Source organism: Pristiophorus japonicus, chromosome 8 (genome assembly GCF_044704955.1).
Source record: "Pristiophorus japonicus isolate sPriJap1 chromosome 8, sPriJap1.hap1, whole genome shotgun sequence".
NCBI lineage: Eukaryota > Metazoa > Chordata > Chondrichthyes > Pristiophoridae > Pristiophorus > Pristiophorus japonicus.
Window position 1 is genome coordinate 235,310,477 of NC_091984.1, and position 19,140 is coordinate 235,329,616.

General features: G+C 43.7%; 1 protein-coding gene across 14 annotated transcripts in view; it reads left to right on the forward strand.

Moving 5' to 3' along the window:
• The window catches only part of fbrsl1 (fibrosin-like 1), a 908,758-nt gene that overhangs the window by 689,389 nt on the left and 200,229 nt on the right, over positions 1-19,140 (forward strand). For 13 of the 14 annotated variants that reach the window (XM_070888104.1, XM_070888109.1, XM_070888105.1 and 10 more), the window contains one exon: positions 8,794-8,823. The exons of the other annotated variant lie outside the window; for it this stretch is intronic. In XM_070888104.1, coding sequence (XP_070744205.1) covers positions 8,794-8,823 — 30 coding nt within the window. The remainder of the gene's footprint in view (positions 1-8,793; positions 8,824-19,140) is intronic. 14 annotated transcript variants of the gene reach the window in all.

Genomic DNA, 19,140 nt, shown 5'->3' on the forward strand with positions numbered 1-19,140 from the left:
AGATTGGCTACGAAAAAAAAAATAAAATAGTTTTCCACTGAGTGTTCCACCGCAGTGAGGAGTCCGAGCTGATGCGATCAGTCTTGCTGTGGCTCAGTAGTAGCACTCTTGCCTCTGAGTCAGAAGGTTGTGGGTCTCACTCCGGAGACTTGAGCACAAAATGTCGGTTGACACTTCAGTTCTGTATTGAGTGAGGGCCCCACTGTTTTTTGAATGAGCCATTAAACTGAGACCCTGTCTGCCCCATCAGGTAGATGTAAAAGATCACGTGGCATTATTTCAAGAGCAAATAAGGGTCCAATATTTATTCCTCGACCCACATCACTGAAACAGATTATCTGGTCAGTGATCACATCGCTGTTTGTGGGAGTTTGCTATCTGTAAATTGTCAGCCGTATTTCCTACATTACAACAGTGACTACACTTCAAAGGTACTTGGCTGTAAAGCACTTTGCGACATCCTGAGGTCATGACAGACTCTATATAAATGCAAGTTCTTTCTTTTGCCCAACCATCTGTAGACCAGTCCTGAGCCAGAGCTTTTTGGACATTCCTCTGAATGTAGAAAAACAGATGTCGGGACAAACAACATGGAAAAGAACATAAATAAGTTGCCCAAATAAATGTTGGGTGAAATGGATTCTTACTCCAGTCCTGTTCACTCCCCTCTCTCTGGGCCCAAGTTTCGAGCCGCGCCTAGAACGGCGCAGTCCTGACCTGGACGCCCGTTTTTCGCGCCACAAAGTGCGCCTAAAAAAACCCTCCGTATTCTCCACCTCCCTGCAGGTCCTCTGGCCCTCGGCGCAGTGCAGCAGGAGCTAGGACCCTGCACCGAAAACAGTGCTGGGAGCTCTGCACATGCGCGCAACAGTGGGCACGCAAGTGCAGTAGCTCCAGGCGCCCGAAACTGTGTGGGAGGGGCCTGAAGCACGCAGCCCCTAGCCCTGGCCCAATGGCCTCACTGGGGCTGCGTGAATAAGGCTCCTCCCACGGCCAGCTCCTGCTTCCTCCCGACCCGACTCGACTCGACTCCCACTTCCCGCCCCCCCCGCCCCTGCCCCCGGACCGGACCCGACACCCGCTTTCCCCCCGCCCCTGGACCGGACCCGACACCAGCTCCCTCCCCATCCCCGCCACCGGACCGGACCCGACACCCGTGTCTCCCTCCCCCCCCGCCCCCGGACCTGACCCGACACCCGCACCCCCCCCCCCCCCCCCCCGCCTCCGGACTGGATCCGACCTGACCTCCCTCTCTCCCTCCCCCCGAACCGAACCGAACTCCCTCCAACCACCCGACCCGACCCGACCCAACACCACCTACCTGTAAATCTGGTGCTGGGGACGGGCCCTGCCCGAAGTCTCAGGCCCGGCCCGTTTAGCCTCTCTTCCCCTTCTCCTTCCCCCCCACCCCCCCCAATCTCCTTCCCCCCCACCCCCCCATCTCTTTCCCCCCTCCCCAATCTATTTTCCCCTCACCCCCCCAATCTTCTTTCCCCCCCCAATCTTCTTTCCCCCCCCCAATCTTCTTTCCCCCCCCAATCTTTCCCCCCCCAATCTTCTTTCCCCCCCCAATCTTCTTTCCCCCCCCCAATCTTCTTTCCCCCCCAATCTTCTTTCCCCCCCCCAATCTTCTTTCCCCCCCCCAATCTTCTTTCCCCCCCCCAATCTTCTTTCCCCCCCCAATCTTCTTTCCCCCCCAATCTTCTTTCCCCCCCAATCTTCTTTCCCCCCCAATCTTCTTTCCCCCCCAATCTTCTTTCCCCCCCAATCTTCTTTCCCCCCCAATCTTCTTTCCCCCCCAATCTTCTTTCCCCCCCAATCTTCTTTCCCCCCCAATCTTCTTCCCCCCCCAATCTTCTTCCCCCCCCCAATCTTCTTCCCCCCCCAATCTTCTTCCCCCCCCAATCTTCTTCCCCCCAATCTTCTTCCCCCCCCAATCTTCTTTCCCCCCCAATCTTCTTTCCCCCCCAATCTTCTTTCCCCCCCAATCTTCTTTCCCCCCCAATCTTCTTTCCCCCCCCAATCTTCTTTCCCCCCCCAATCTTCTTTCCCCCCCCAATCTTCTTTCCCCCCCCCCAATCTTCTTCCCCCCCCAATCTTCTTCCCCCCCCCAATCTTCTTTCCCCCCCAATCTTCTTTCCCCCCCAATCTTCTTTCCCCCCCAATCTTCTTTCCCCCCCAATCTTCTTTCCCCCCCAATCTTCTTTCCCCCCCAATCTCCTCCCCCCCCCCAATCTCCTCCCCCCCCCCCAATCTCCTTCCCCCCCCCAATCTCCTTCCCCCCCCAATCTCCTTTCCCCCCATCTCCCTTCTCCCCCCCTCCCCCCTTCTCCCCCATCCCTCCCCCCTTCTCCCCCATCCCTCCCCCTCTCTCCCTCTACCCCCCTCCTCCCCCTCCCCTCGCTGTCAGAAACACAGACACTGACAGACAGAGAATGAGAGACACACAGACAGACAAAGAGATAGAGACACTGACAGAGACACACTGAGGGGGGCATCCCAGCATGCTGTTGGAGGGCTCCTGGCGCTGCAGTCGGTAAGTAGAAAATGTTTTATTTATTGATTTAAAAAAAAAAAATTATTTCTTATTAATTTTTTTGGATTGATTTATTGGTTGATTTATTGATGTATTTATCATTTATTATTGATGATGGCTCTTTATTTGTAAAACTGAAGTGTTTAATGTTTGTAAACTTCCTTTAAACAACCCCACCCCCCATTCCCTACGCCTGATTTGTAACCTACGTCTGATTTTCTAAAGTGTAGACAAGGTTTTTTCGAGCGTACAAAAATCTTCACTTACTCCATTCTAAGTTAGTTTGGAGTAAGTTTTCACTGACGAAACTTTGAAATCAGGCGTAAGTGGCCGGACACGCCCCCTTTTGAAAAAAAAATTCTGTTCCAAAGTGAAACTGTTCTACCTGACTAGAACTGGAGCAAACTAAATGTGAGAATTCCGATTTCTAAGATACTCCGTTCTACACCAGTTGCTCCTAAAAATCAGGAGCAAATCATGTGGAAACTTGGGGCCTATATCTTTGCTTTAGTAATTATACAATATATTTACAGCACAGAAACAGGCTATTCAGCCCATCAGATCCACACCAGCCTCCTACCACCCTTCTTCATCTCACCCCATCAACATATCCTTCTATTCCTTTCTCCCTCATGTGTTTATCTAGATTTCCCTTAAATGCTTTTATACTATTCGCCTCAACTACTTCCTGTGGTAGCGAGTTCCACATTCTGACCACTCTCTGGGTGAAGAAGTTTCTCCTGAATTCCCTATTGGATCTATTGGTGACTGTCTTATATTTAAGGCCCCTAATCCGAATTGAACATGGCAAATAATTGCAGATCAGTCCATTTATCAGAAATTTAAGTCGTAAACGTCACCGAACTTTCGCTATAATTACCGTGAGGTTGGCTCCATCCCACTACAATTCCTAATTTCTGCTGTGCGTTACTGTGCATCTCACAGCACCTGTGGGAATTCAGGGCACCCTCTACAAACAGCTGGGCAGTGGGGAGGGGAGACCCTGTTCCAGGGAGCTGGAAAGAAAATGGAGCCGCCTCTTTGAGTGAACATCTTTCCACCAGCACCCTCTTCCTGGCCGAGGGGCAGCAAATGGCACAGAGCAAGCAGGTTTTGGAAACTATCGACACACAACACCTTGAGGGGAGGGGGCTGTGGGCTGCTATCTCTGCGGGGGATGAATATCTAAAAACCACTTCCCTCGGGGGCAGAGGAAGAAACCCCTTTAGCTTCATTTGCCATGACCCTAATCTACTCTCAGTCTGGCCCTGAACCCCTTCCCCAACCCTTGCTTGGCCCCCTTCGTCTGCTTTCTTCCTCACTCTCTCGGCTCCTCCCTGCTTGGACCCTCATTCCTCCCCAGCCCCTCCACTCTTTGCCCCTCTCCCACTTGAAGGTGAAACTGGTGCTGCTTTTTATTTTAGGTGATGGAATAGTACAGCAATTCATTGTGTTGTTTCCGTGCAATGTCAGTTCTGTCGGTTACTCAACTGCTTGAGCAACAAAAATCCAATTATGCACGGGCCTCATTGGTACTTCCACTGAATTGGCATAAGCTACAAGTGTGCATCATGCAGAGGATTTGTTTACAGACTTTCCCCCAACATTTCTCCTTGGAGATGGAAGGGAATCCCACGCAGAAGCCTCTGGCTGTCCTCCCACTGATCCCAAGTGGAGTAAATGTTCACACAATAGCTACATAGAATACCAGAGATTCTAAAAGTATTTTATTTTGACAAATTGCATGAAAATATTTGAGCTTGGATTTTAAGAGTTACTGGTTGTAACAACCAGCAGCAGAAGCATTTAAGTTGGAAAAAAGATGGATGAGATATTACAATGAAAACAAAGTTGTGGAATTCTAAACTCATTAGCAAGTTTGTACTGTGGGCTCCACTTCAGGCAAATAAACTTGAAAATGTAACTGCGTTTTGGTGCTTCACTTAACATTACCAGTTTGAAAACCCTGGTAGCACTTCCACACCAAAATCCAAAATTGGATTTGAGTTTCTCCCCTTCCCCAAATAATTATTTTAATTTATAAATAATTTATTCCACGGAGACAGCAAATTAAGAAACATTGCTTAGTTCTGAATGTTTCTCCATTTTTTTATATCCTTCATCTTCAGAAATATGCAGAATATAATGTGGCTCTTACGGCAATATATTTTTCTAAACTGAGTAGAGGAGATTAAGAGGTGATCTAATTGAGGTGTTTAAGATGATTAAAGGAGTTGATAGAGTAGATAAAAAAATAGACGACTTCCTCTGTGAGAGGGGGTTGGGGGGAGTCCAAAACAAGGGAGCATAACCTTACAATTAGAGCTAGGCCGTTCAGGGATGGTGTCAGGAAGCACTCCTTTACATAAAGAGTAATGGAAAGCTAGAACACTCTCCCCAAAATGTTATTGAGGCTGGGGGTCAATTGAACATTTCAAAACTGAGTTTGATAGATTTTTGATAATGTATTAAATGTTATGGAACCAAGGTGGCTAAATGGAATTAAGATGCAGATCAGCCATGATCTAATTAAATGGCAGAACAGGTTCGAAGGGCTGAATAGTCTGCTCCTGTTCCAAAGTAAACATGCACCCTCAAGACTATCTGTACTGAAGGTTACATTCAAGCCCTGAAGAAACCAGAAGTAAAATCAGAGTCTTAAGTAAACAGTTGTCTTGGTGCAACCCATATACTTCTAGAATGTAAACTATAGCTATTGGCAGAATAGTGTGAAAATGTGCTGAAATTGTCCCTTAAAGGCTCAAAAAGCTCTTATTTGTGAGCTTTTTTTTTAGCATCTGGCATTTCCCAAGACCAAATCTTCTGCAGTTAAGTTTAAATGTATTTTATTAATTCTCCAACAGATGTCCTTCTTAGTGAGAAGAATTCAATACTAATGAGTTCATACAGTGCATGTGTTGGAAGTGCCCAACTTCATCACTGAGCCATGCATTGATTATAGATAATATTTATAGTAACAGTATATACTGCCTTCCCAGCAGGCTGCACTTCTAGATTTTGCAGTTCAAGGCAGGTATTAAAATATTACTGACTGAGAGGGCAGTACGCTCTCTTAAAATGCTCCAGTGCTCCACACCACCAATGCTAATTTCAGGTGTTGTAATGATGAAAATGAACGTGGGAACACTGGTGGGCATATTTATCTTGCTGTGTAGGAAATTAAAATATAAAATACCTTCTGTGAGTATATTCATATTTAATTTTTGGCTGTAGGAGAAAAAAAGATGCTGGAGAAGGTGCACAAATATATTTGTGAGCCTGGAGTACTCCTTTAGGGAAATTGTACAAAACAATCTTTGTATTTAGAGAATTGCTGTCACCAGCTGCAAATATTCCTCTTTTCCACTTCTGATTGAAAGAAAACCTAAATACATTATACATGGATATGACCTTCCATTCAATGTCACTAATTGTATGGTTATGCTGCATTATAGCCATCAAATCAGACCTGCAAACTAATGAAATCTGAGCTCTGAATCAGTGCTGGTATAAACAAGAGCAGGTCAGAGGCTGGGTATTCTGTGGCGAATGTCTCGCTTCCTGACTCCCCAAAGCCTTTCCACCATGAACAAGGCACAAGTCAGGAGTGTGATGGAATACTCTCCACTTGCCTGGATGAGTGCAGCTCCAACAACATTCGAGAAACTCGACACCATCCAGGACAAAGCAGCCCATTTGATTGGCACCCCATCCATCACGTTAAATATTCACTCCCTCCACCACCGGCGCACCGTGGCTGCAGTGTGTACCATCTACAAGATGCACTGCAGCAACTCGCCAAGGCTTCTTCGACAGCACCTCCCAAACCCGTGACCTCTACCACCTAGAAGGACAAGGGCAGCAGGTGCATTGGAACACCATCACCTCCAAGTCACACACCATCCTGACTTGGAAATATATCGCCATTCCTTCATTGTCGCTGGGTCAAAATCCTGGAACTCCCTCCCTAATTGTACTGTGGGAGTACCTTCACCATTTGCAGGTTACAATTTAACAATTTAAACATGTGCCGCTTTAACCTGGTAGCAAACTCTACAGTGCTTCTACTACACCAATCAAATTTGGCCACTAGTCGTGTTTCATCCTTGTGGCCATCAGCTATTGTCCTGCATCTGGGGGAAAGAGTGGCCCTGCCATGCAAGCAAACACAATAGCCATCAGGCGATAAACAGTATTACTGTAGTTGTGGTGCTGTCCTACAGAGGATCTAACATGACTGAAGCAGCTCCATTCAAACTGCACATGGAATGAGCAAGGATTATGGCCTCTGATTGATGTCTGAACCATGGCATTACTCTACCTGCACTAAACCAGTCAGTGTGACTTGGCAATTTCCACTTCTGCAAAGTTAAAAATGGCTAGTCTGATTAACAATTGCCATTCGCTATGGTTGGACTGCCTGTGGTTCCCATCCTCAGAAGAACTGAAGAGCTCCTGTTATTTTAACCAGTCTGGTGCAAGTAAGGGTGGTTAATTCATTTTCCTGCAAACAGTTAGCCATGTTGGCTTCCTTTGAAACTCACAGCAGCACTGTAGAAGTGCAGGTTAGTGCGAGCTGTAATGTGCATCAAGTGTTGTCTGCACATGCACAGTAGTGCTGAGAATTGTGGAACACCTTGCAGCCAAGCTTGTGCCAGTATAGTTTGGCTGCTGCATAACTTATGTGTCCAACAGCCTTGGGGGAGGAGTTGGCGGGGGGAGGGGGTATCCAGATAGCATTGGTAGGTAGATGATGAATCCAGCGTTTATCGATACTAGGTCACTGGCTTGGTTCGAGGTGCTTCTGCAGAACTGACACAAATTACTCATTGCCAGACAGACACCTTAGATGAGTTATGGTGGAGGTGGTACATCATAGTTGATTGAGATTTGCTAGTGTGTCTTTTGTGCAGAATTGTAATATAACAAGTGAGTAGGGGATTAGAACCAGTCAAAACCTCCAATCTACTCTGGAATTTTCTTCTGAAATGCCAATCCTCCCACACGTCAGACATCATGATGCAGTTTAAGTATTATCTGCGTGATGTTATTGGCTCAACTCGGAAAAGCTTGGTTTCACTGCCAGGCCATATATTACTGTACAGCTTACCAGGTGACAGAAAAGCTGGTGTCTGAAGAGATAGTTGGTTATTCTCATGTTCCCATCGTGTATGTTAAAAGTTCTGTTTTATTTTTCAAAATAGTTTGCTTTATTAGGTATTCCCTATTGTGTACTGCAATAACAGGCCTCAATTGGGACGATGGCGCAGGGAACACAATTAGCCAAGTGTCTCCATCTAGGCAGAGGGATAATCAGTCAGGGTTTCCCCTCCTGACTGTTATCCAGTGAAAGGAGGGGTCAAAACTAAAAATAGCTTTGGAGGGGGTACAGAGACGATTCACTAGGCTGATTCCGGAGATGAGAGGGTTACCTTATGATGATAGATTGAGTAGACTGGGTCTTTACTTGTTGGAGTTCAGAAGGATGAGGGGTGATCTTATAGAAACATTTAAAATAATGAAAGGGATAGACAAGATAGAGGCAGAGAGGTTGTTTCAACTGGTCGGGGCGACTAGAACTAGGGGGCACAGCCTCAAAATACGCGGGAGCCAATTTAAAAACGAGTTGAGAAGGAATTTCTTCTCCCAGAGGGTTGTGAATCTGTGGAATTCTCTGCCCAAGGAAGCAGTTGAGGCTAGCTCATTGAATGTATTCAAGTCACAGATAGATAGATTTTTAACCAGTAAGGGAATTAAGGATTCTGGGGAGCAGGCGGGTAAGTGGAGCTGAGTCCACGGCCAGATCATCCATGATCTTGTTGAATGGCGGAGCAGGCTCGAGGGGCTAGATGGCCTACTCCTGTTCCTAATTCTTATGTTCTTATGAAACCTACTGGAAGATGCAACTGTAGACATCGGGATTAGGCTCATCAGGCTATGATAGCGTCACAGTTGAATAGCTTGCTAACAGATGCTGTCTTGACTTCACACATGAAGAACAGTGAGAGGGCTGTGCATAGAACTGTACCCCAGTATAAAGAAATTAGGAGCTAGAAATTGTAATTTAGCCTACTTTGTCACTCTGGCCCTCTTTCAGAACCCAATCTGACATTTTTGTGAAGAAAACGATTCCATCTCCTAAATCAATTTCTGAATTCTTTTGCTGCATTAGGAATTGACCAAATTTTCAGCAATTCATTCTATAGTTTTGAAATGTGCTTTTAGACTAATTTATCTTTTTCTTCTTTTTCTAACAGTGTGACAGTGAAAGTGACATCGATGATAAGGTAAGAGCAATTGCCTTTTTGACTAAGTAGTTGGTTCTTATATACAGCAGCATCCCTGGCTTTCTTAATGGCACACACCTTGTGGAAGGCAGCATAATGTTTGAAAATTGCTATCATTTTCATTGTAGGAAGTATTTCACGTTGCGTATGGATAAAGTGGCCATGTGTCAGTATAAACGGTCCATTGCAATACTGTGGGTGGACTGAGAAAGGTAGCTTAAATCTGTTGGGAACCAAGGGTTTTTTTTACAAAATTATAACTGGAAATCCAATTAAGTCAACAGTAATTTTAACACTTATACAAGCCATGGTATTAAATTTGATTATTGACAGAAACGTGTTGTCATCAGTCACCTCCAGCAACTAGTGAACCAACTATTAATCTAGAAAATTGGGGACCCTTTCATTGAGTGTGACTATCACTTGAAGAAAATTTAAAAAAAAATATGCCTTTAATGGAAGCATCAGATTTTTTTTTAAAGTTGAGCAGCGTTACTGAGAGAGTTTTTTGGACAGGGTGCTTTTTTGATAAATATTCACCAAATCTATGGCACAGCTGTACCGATTGAATTTTATAATGTTACACAAAAATGGCATTTGTAAGTGCATCCTGAAGCCTTTGGTAATTTTCTTATGTCACATGTACAGCTTGCTTGCGTGAAGGAGAACCATTTCATCTTTTTCTTCCCAAGAATTGGTGCTTTCCAATTAAAATGCAATTGTTCTAATTGCCACTGTTTTGGAGGCACTGTGCTCTCTAAATGATGAGGTCGTGCCATTAGACAGAGCAACTGTGCGTATTCAGATAGTACGAGAATTTCAGGTGCAACGTGACTCCTGTCTAGGAAAGCACTAAGCGAAAAGCTGTGTGCAGATGGATTTTAATTAGCATAGCAGGATTCTGCTTGAAGAGGGCTGAGTACTTTAATGGTCTTACACAGCTGCAAGCCTCAATGATTGGAGTTCTTTACTGCTGTGAGACTCCGCTTTGTTCTGTAATAAAAACTACAAAAAAATTATATTTGATGGTACTGCCTTAATATCGTTGGTCTTGAGTTGGTATCGCTTTAGGAGGTCCTAAAAAACGATATTGTTATAAATATCTCCACATAACATTTCTAAGCACAATAAATAAGTACCCGGTGCTTCCAAAAGATGAAAGTTGAAATTACTCACATTTATTTTACCAGCTTGTGCACCTTTCCTGAATATTCATATTTTCAAAAAGGCTATTGTCTAGTTTAGAAACTTGAAAATGTGTAATGACCTGGCTGATGAGGCAAAAACAAACCAGTCTGCCGTTGTTAAATGCATTCCTGGCAAATGCTTCTTAGGTTTGAAGTTAAATTGGATTTTTATAGAGGAAAATGTAATAGTTTTTTTAAAAACGAAACATGGTGGTGTTGAGCTTTTCCAGCACGGAGAAAAGAAATCCCAGCATATTGCACATCAGAAGCAGTTCTCTGAGAGGTGTTTTCAGAGCCTCATCATACTAGTCTCACTTATAATGGGAGAGGCCCAATGGCAACAGACTCCTCATGTGAATGGAGCGACACAGCTGCGCTCGGAGGCCACACACGCGACCAATGTTAGGTGGTTTACGACCACACGTTTTGACAATACCACCTGTGCCTTCAAAATAAATGTCACTATCCGGAGCAGCTGAAAACATGTCAGTCAGCCAGTTGAGGAGCTGAAGCGTGCCTGCTACCTTTGTCTGGATGACTAAGTGGCTTTGTTACCACTGGCCTACACAGGCCTATCCTGTCATTAGGAACAGGACTGGCATTTACAAAAAGTGATTTTGAAACAATTGGTTTAAAGTAGAAATATTTCTGTAGCATAAACAGATGTGTTTCTACCGCAGCAGAACTTGGGAAGAGTCATTGGAGAGCGGCTTCAGAAAGTCGTTCTCCAATAGAAATAGGTCATTGGAGAAACCAGTATCCAATCAAAGTCCTGTTTTTAAAAATGTAATATTAAAAATCATTTTTGTCACACATGCTGGGGTTGAAGGATTACTATTCAATTTCAGCAGCTTGTCATTGCTTGCACCTCCTTCTTCTTCCTTTGAGTGTTGTCTTGAGGTAAGGTGGCCATGTGCATGATTCTATTTTAACATTGCCTGGCATGTCGCTGCTATTGCTAATCTCATATTTTGTATCCTGCTATCTTTTTCTTGGTCTTCCTCATAGTCTTTGATCTTTTGTTTCTCCTAGCATGATTGTCTTTCTCAGGTAGTGGCCGTGACTTCAGCTGCCTGGGCCCTAAGCTCTGGAACTCCCTCCCTAAACCTCTCTGCCACTCTACCTCTTTATCCTTCTTTAAAATCGCTCCTTAAAATCAACCTCTTTAACCAAGCTTTTGATCATCTGTTGTAATTTCTTCCTCTGTGGCTCGGTGTCACATTTATCTGTTTTGTCTTATAACACTGCTATGAAACATCTTGGGACATTTTGCTATGTTTAAGGCGCTATATAAATAAAAGTTGTTGTTGTTGTGTCCTTTTCTGGCTATAATGTCCAAAGTATTGGAATTTCTTTTCTTTATCTTGGTGGGCATCATTTTCATGTTTCTAAGTCTTTCAGTTATCCACTCATTTTTAGAATGATATAACTAATGATCTTTCTGTATCCCCACATCTTAAAGATGTGCAACTTTTCTCTGTCCCTCTTTTTCAGTGTCCATGTTTTCCATCCATAGAGACTGGCTGTATATATAGTTTTTAAAAAATATATTCTTGAGGTGTGGCCACTCTGGCAAGGCCTTGTTTATTGCCTAATCCTAATTGCCGAGGCCATTAAGAGTAAACCGCGTAGTTTGCGACTAGCGTCACATGTAGGCCCGACCAGGTAGGTGTGGCAGCTTTCGTCCCCTGAAGGACAGAAGTGAACCAGTTAGTTTTTTACGATAATCCGGAAGCTCCTGTGGTTATTTTGTTTGGTGGCAGCCCACAAATTTCCAGATTTACTGAATTTGATTTCTCAACTTGCCGTGGTAAGATTTTATCTCGCCACTTCTAGATTGCTACTCCAGTACCATAACCACTAGGCTGCCATATCCATCTCCTTGTTGTGCTATATATACTTCAATGTTCCAAATCTTACTGAGCCTGGCGTTACCATTAGCTCTCCTAGCCAGATACAGAGCAAAAATCTTATCACTCCCTGTGCAGCAACCCCAATCTCGGAAGGGCATCCCCTACTGTATCACTCTGACTTATGTTTTCATTTTCCACAAGAACCATCCTGAGACCTATCTGAGTAACATTGTCAATTAGTACCAAATTAAGGACAGTATTGTGCTGGAGGTTCATGCCTATAACAAAATGGATTGAGTCTACCCAAACTCAGGTTACTTACAGCCAGCATTTGTACCATTTCAACCAAACCATTTTAGACCAAAATAACTTTGATTTCAGAACATAAAGCACTGTCCCATTACCAGTTGACTGTCTCCAAACTTTCCTTTCGAAACTGAGCAAAGAAAGAGCTTCATCCACTTTGAACCAAACTATTCCTTCGTGAATCTATTTTAAAATCATGTGAAATAAATAAAGATAGAGAGTTCTGGTTCTGTCATTCTTATCTTGGAGTTGCATAAGGTTAAGATAATCCTATTGTGGCTTTCAATTTTAATTGCTAGGTACATTCTAAGACACAATTCAACTTGCTGGCAATGCCCTGGCATTACTTTGAGTGAATGAGCAATAATCATATTTAAATCTTGCTCCTCCCTTTATTGACCAATACCAATCGTGCAAGTTTTCTATGTGTCAGTATGTATTACTAAATATCACACCACATTAAGTGCCACTTAGTTAATTAATTTGCCCAAATATTTAATACATCTGTATTTTTCTAGTGTGATTTATCTCTTCAGTCGCGATCACATAACATAATATTAAGGGGAGTTAATTGATCCTTATCGTTCGTGAACAGTGATATATCTGGAGTAGATTCCTGCAGAATGTCACTAGTCATTTCTCTTAGCAGTTTATCATCACCAGCTACTTTCAATACAAGACCAGTTTTAATCCAGGGGGTTAATTTGCCATTAAAATCCATACGTAACTTCTTTAGAAATGTCAAATATGGCACCTATCAAAATCCAAATTGATGGCTATTTAGGTCATTTTGGAACATTCGGTAGACTCCTAAGACACCTGTTGCTTCTAAAATTATGCCAGTTGTTCTTGATGGCCTGTGTGCTTGACAGTCAAACATCGATGGTATGCTTTTGCAGGGCACTATCAGTGCTGGATCAACTAGTTATTATTCCCTAACTGGTACCTTGCTGCATTTTTGGTAAATAATATTTGAGCTTCTCCGATACCACAATCTATGAATTTGAATTCCTAGAATGCTAGTCAGCTGCTAGTTTCCCCACACATTTCCTTAATTATTCATAGTTGCTTTGTGACATGGACCTCTACATTTATTACAGATTTCTGAGCAAAGTTGAGGCCAAGTATTTTTCCTGAGTGATTTTATCTAGAGGTCCAACTGAGAACTCCTGGCATTACCATTTGAGTTTGGACCATCATCCCTTTTGTCTCTCTAATCTCTCATGTCTTCCACCCCATCACAGACCTTCCCTTTTGTTCTTTCTTAGCCTCCCCCTTTCAGTGCTTGTTAAGAATCCATTCTTTCCAGTCTGACGAAGGGTCATTGACCCGAAACGTTAACTCTCTTTCTCTCCACAGATGCTGCCTGACCCGCTGAGATTTCCAGCATTTTATGAGAACTTAACTTGTATGTGGCATGTAGATTTGAGTGACAGGCAGGCCTGAGATTTTGAACCTTCAACTCTGGAAAACCAACTCCCTATCAGCTAAGCAACTATGTCACCCCCAGTGGTATTTAGTTTCCTCTCGTAAGGGTGGGATTAATAATGGTCCTGTTGGCAGGTGAGCATGTCAGCATAACATCATTCCATGCGCGACTGACATCTAGCAGATTAGATCTGCCTCTGGGTTGTTCTGGTGAAAATTCAATATGAACAACATTGATTGGCTTTCAAAGTGTGGTATTTGAGGTCAGCTGTTCAGGAATCTATGCGATGTTCATCTTCGAGTGTTGCTTCTCAAAATATAGAGCAGAAACACTGGCTGGCAATCCATTTGTGTGTAACATCTAACATTGTTTTGCACATCAGTGGAATTTGGATAACTGGAGGGATTTAATTGGTGGGTGACTTGACAACATTTAAACAGTATTTGTTAAAGAATACGGTTAAAGAACAGTTAAAGAATGACCAACATTTTTTTCACAGATAATGAGTACTTTATTAAATCTGCAAGCCTGTTTATATAACAGATATCAGTTCTCACATGGGGTAGCTTATGGATCACTTTTTGTGTTATCCCAATCTTTGTTTCCTTCTTCCTACCCTTTTGTTCCATCTTCCACTCTTCTGTATCTTTTTCTCACTGTGTATGTCTCACTTTCATTGTCATCTCTAATACTTTTAATCTTTGGGAGCCCTATCTGCGGAGAATTCTACATTTGAAGATTTCGCTGCCACTGTCAATTTACTGTTTCTTTCCATCTTGGGGAAATATGACAGAATGCTACTATGTGGTTTGGCATTCGTCACATTATAATTTATTTTGTTTTGGAATAAATATGCCACTTCAAACTTTGTGTCTCTTTATGGACCTTATTCTTGGCTTGTATTGAAGGTTATAAATGTTTTAAAGTTTGTAATTCAGTTCTGCTATTCATGGAGTCATGTGATATTTGTTTCAGTGGCACATTTTATACTTGGTGAAAATTAGGCCAGTCTTGTTAAAGTCACTGCATCACTTAACAAAGTTAGCAATGCCTACCAATGTGAATCTGAGAAAAAAGTCAGTGAAATTGGCAAGTTGAGCTTGAAACAGAACTCCGAAGTTGCTGGACTGGGAAAATGTGAGGAGAGGTCATGTTGGGCTGGAGTGATGTTGAGAGTGTAAAACAGATGAACCACTAGGTCTCAAAGCAAAGGGTCCTGGGGCTGGCCAGATCTGGGATAAGGGTGTGTGAGCAGGGTATTAGACACTGAGTAATGTCCGCAGAAGGAGACAAGCAAGGGGACGTGGAGCAATCAGTTCAGCAGCAGAGGACAGAATGGCCAGCATTAATGTTCAATTTCGGTACCAGCTCACCAGCTGCGTGGAACCCATGGAGTGCTGCACAGCCACACAGATCACTAAGGAAGACACAGATAACCTGGAAATACTAGGGGAACGAAGGTCTAGCGAGAAGGAGGAACTGAAGGAAATCCTTATTAGTCAGGAAATTGTGTTAGGTAAATTGATGGGATTGAAGGCCGATAAATCCCCAGGGCCCGATAGTCTGCATCCCAGAATACTTAAGGAAGTGGCCCTAGAAATGGTGGTCATTTTCCAACATTCTATAGACTCTGGATCATTTCCTGTGGATTGGAGGGTAGCTAATGTAACCCCACTTTTTAAAAAAGGAGGGAGAGAGAAAACGGAATTATAGACCAGTTAGCTTGACATCGGTAGTGGGGAAAATGTTGGAATCAATTATTAAAGATGTAATATCAGCGCATTTGGAAAGAAGTGACAGGATCAGTCCAAGTCAGGATTGATTTATGAAAGGGAAATCATGCTTGACAAATCTTCAATAATTTTTTGAGGATGTAACGAGTAGAGTGAACAAGGGAGAACCAGTGGATGTGGTGTATTTGGACTTTCAAAAGGTCCCACACAAGAGATTAGTGTGCAAAATTAAAGTTCATGGTATTGGGGATAATGTATTGACGTGGATAGAGAACTTGTTGGCAGACAGGAAGCAAAGAGTGGGAATAAACGGGTCCTTATCAGAATGGCAGGTAGTGTTAGTGGGGTACCGCAAGGTTCAGTGCTGGGACCCCAGCTATTTACAATATACATTAATAATTTAGACGAAGGAATTGAATGTAATATCTTCAAGTTTGCAGATGATACTAAGCTGGGTGGCAGTGTGAGCTGTGAGGAGGATACTAAGAGGCTGCAGGGTGACTTGGACAGGTTAGGTGAGTGGGCAAATGCATGGCAGATGCAGTATAATGTAGATAAATGTGAGGTTATCCACTTTGGTGGCAAAAACAGGAAGGCAGAATATTATCTGAAAGGTGACGGATTCAGAAAAGGGGAGGTGCAATGAGACCTGGTTGTCATGATACATCAGTCATTGAAAGTTGGCATGCAGGTACAGCAGACGGTAAAGAAGGCAAATGGCATGTTGGCCTTCATAGCGAGAGGATTTGAGTATAGGAACAGGGAGGTCTTACTGCAGTTGTACAGGGCCTTAGTGAGGCCACACCTTGAATATTATGTACAGTTTTGGTCTCCTAATCTGAGGAAGGACATGCTTGTTATTGAGGGAGTGCAGCGAAGGTTCACCAGACTGATTCTCGGGATGGCAGGACTGACATATGAAGAAAGACTGGATTGACTAGGCTTATATTCACTGGAATTTAGAAGAATGAGAGGGGATCTCATAGAAACAATTAAAATTCTGACGGGGTTGGACAGGTTAGATGCAGGGGGAATGTTCCCAATGTTGGGGAAGTCCAGAACCAGGGGTCACAGCCTAAGGTTAAGGGGTAAGCCATATAGGACCGAGATGAGGAGAAACTTCTTCACTCAGAGAATTGTGAACCTGTGGAATTCTCTACCACAGAAAGTTGTTGAGTCCAGTTTGTTAGATATATTCAAGAAGGAGTTAGATGTGGCCCTTACGGCTAAAGAGATCAAGGGGTATAGAGAGAAAGCAAGAATGGGATACTGAAGTTGCATGATCAGCCATGATCACATTGAATGGTGGTGCAGGCTCGAAGGGGCAAGTGGCCTACTCCTGCACCTATTTTCTATGTTATGGGAACATTGGCCAGCATGCACATGTCTTTGGTCTGCGCACATGCTCTTAACTTCTTGCCTTGGGAGGGCTAGACATTGGAATACAAGGTTTCTGCGAGGACTGGGGAAGGATAGAAACATAGAAAATAGGTGCAGGAGTAGGCCATTTGGCCCTTCGAGCCTGCACCGCCATTCGATGAGTTCATGGCTGAACATGCAACTTCAGTACCCCATTCCTGCTTTCTCACCATACCCCTTGATCCCTCTAGTAGTAAGGACTTCATCTAACTCCTTTTTGAATATATTTAGTGAATTGATCTCAACAACTTTCTGTGGTAGAGAATTCCACAGGTTCACCTCTCTCTGGGTGAAGAAGTTTCTCCTCATCTCGGTCCTAAATGGCTTACCCCTTATCCTTAGACTGTGACCCCTGGTTCTGGACTTCTCCAACATTGAGAACATTCTTCCTGCATCTAACCTGTCTAAACCCGTCAGAATTTTAAACGTTTCTATGAGATCCCCTCTCATTCTTCTGAACTCCAGTGAATACAAGCCCAGTTGATCCATTCTTTCTTGCTATGTCAGTCCCGCCATCCCGGGAATCAGTCTGATGAACCTTCGCTGCACTCCCTCAATAGCAAGAATGTCCTTCCGCAAGTTAGGAGACCAAAACTGTACACAATACTCCAGGTGTGGCCTCACCAAGGCCCTGTACAACTGTAGCAACACCTCCCTGCCCCTGTACTCAAATCTCCTCGCTATGAAGGCCAACATGCCATTTGGTTTCTTAACCGTCTGCTGTACCTGCATGCCAACCTTCAATGACTGATGTACCATGACACCCAGGTCTCGCTGCACCTCCCCTTTTCCTAATCTGTCACCATTCAGATAATAGTCTGTCTCTCTGTTTTTACCACCAAAGTGGATATCCTCACATTTATCCACATTATACTTCATCTGCCATGCATTTGCCCACTCACCTAACCTATCCAAGTCACTCTGCAGCCTCATAGCATCCTCCTCGCAGCTCACACTGCCACCCAACTTAGTGTCATCCGCAAATTTGGAGATACTACACTTAATCCCCTCGTCTAAATCATTAATGTACAGTGTAAACAGCTGGGGCCCCAGCTCAGAACCTTGCGGTACCCCACTAGTCACTGACTGCCATTCTGAAAAGTACCCATTTACTCCTACTCTTTGCTTCCTGTCTGCCAACCAGTTCTCAATCCACGTCAGCACACTACCCCCAATCCCATGTGCTTTAACTTTGCACATTAATCTCTTGTGTGGGACCTTGTCGAAAGCCTTCTGAAAGTCCAAATACACCACATCAACGGGTTCTCCCTTGTCCACTCTACTGGAAACATCCTCAACAAAAAGGATGTGTGGTTATGGCTGTTGATTTTAAATTTGGCCAGATATTGGAGCAATCAGGAGGAGGAATTTGTGACTTGTGGACAAAGGGATTTCATGTATAGAGTAACAGATTAACAGATATTTTGTTCATTGCCAGTATCACATAACACAATTCTGAAATAAACAATTTTGGCATTACAATAGATGGGGGATCTGTGGCACACCAATTTTAATAGTTTGAGCACTTGCCAACACAAGCCCAATGAACTTTTGTTGTGTTTTTAGGGGTAAAAAGCTAATATTGGGCTGGATTTTTGACGTTCGGGGTTTTTCGGTGAAAACGGTAGCAATGCGTGAAACTTACCGTTTTCACTGCACTACCGTTTTTAGCCCGAACTTTCAGCGTTTATGTCGGTAAGGGAGGCTTTGCACATTCATTTGCAGCACAAAACCACTATTTTCGCCAACTTTAGTCCGGTGCTGGGAGTGCTGCGAGAGAGGCCTTTTGGTGGTGGTGGGGGGGGGCGGGGGGGGGGTGCGGAAGAGGTGGGGGATTCCAAAAACATTTACAAGACCCTGAACTAAGTAATTGCTGCAAAAAACAACTCCTTTAACTTACCTTTTTTGCAGGTTTTCATACTTACCGCTGCTGGCAGAGCTGCACTGACAGGTTTGACCTGTCGCTATTCTGGGCACAGCATAAGGGTCGGGAGAGTGCCTAAAGTCCAATGCAAACGCAGTCCGCTCGTTGCATGTCAGCGCACCTCTCCCCGACGGTACTTGGAAGCGCGGGTCAAATCGCGGCGAAAACCCAGTCACAAACCTGCCGAAAATCGGGCTAATAATTTCTGATAGAAATAAAAATGCACCTTGGGAAACAATGGGATATATTATTTATTGTCCTCATAAATGGGATTGAAAAAAATAATCTGTGCGTTCAGGGTAGTTATGAGATAGAAAATCCTGATAAAGAATAATAACCTTTTTAAGCTGAGAATGTGTCGAGGGCAGACTTGCTCTTGTTAGCAACACCACTGTTATAAACAGAATGACAAGAATAAGCTTCAGAAAAACAAGTGAGTGATGGTATCATGGAGGGTACTGGCTTG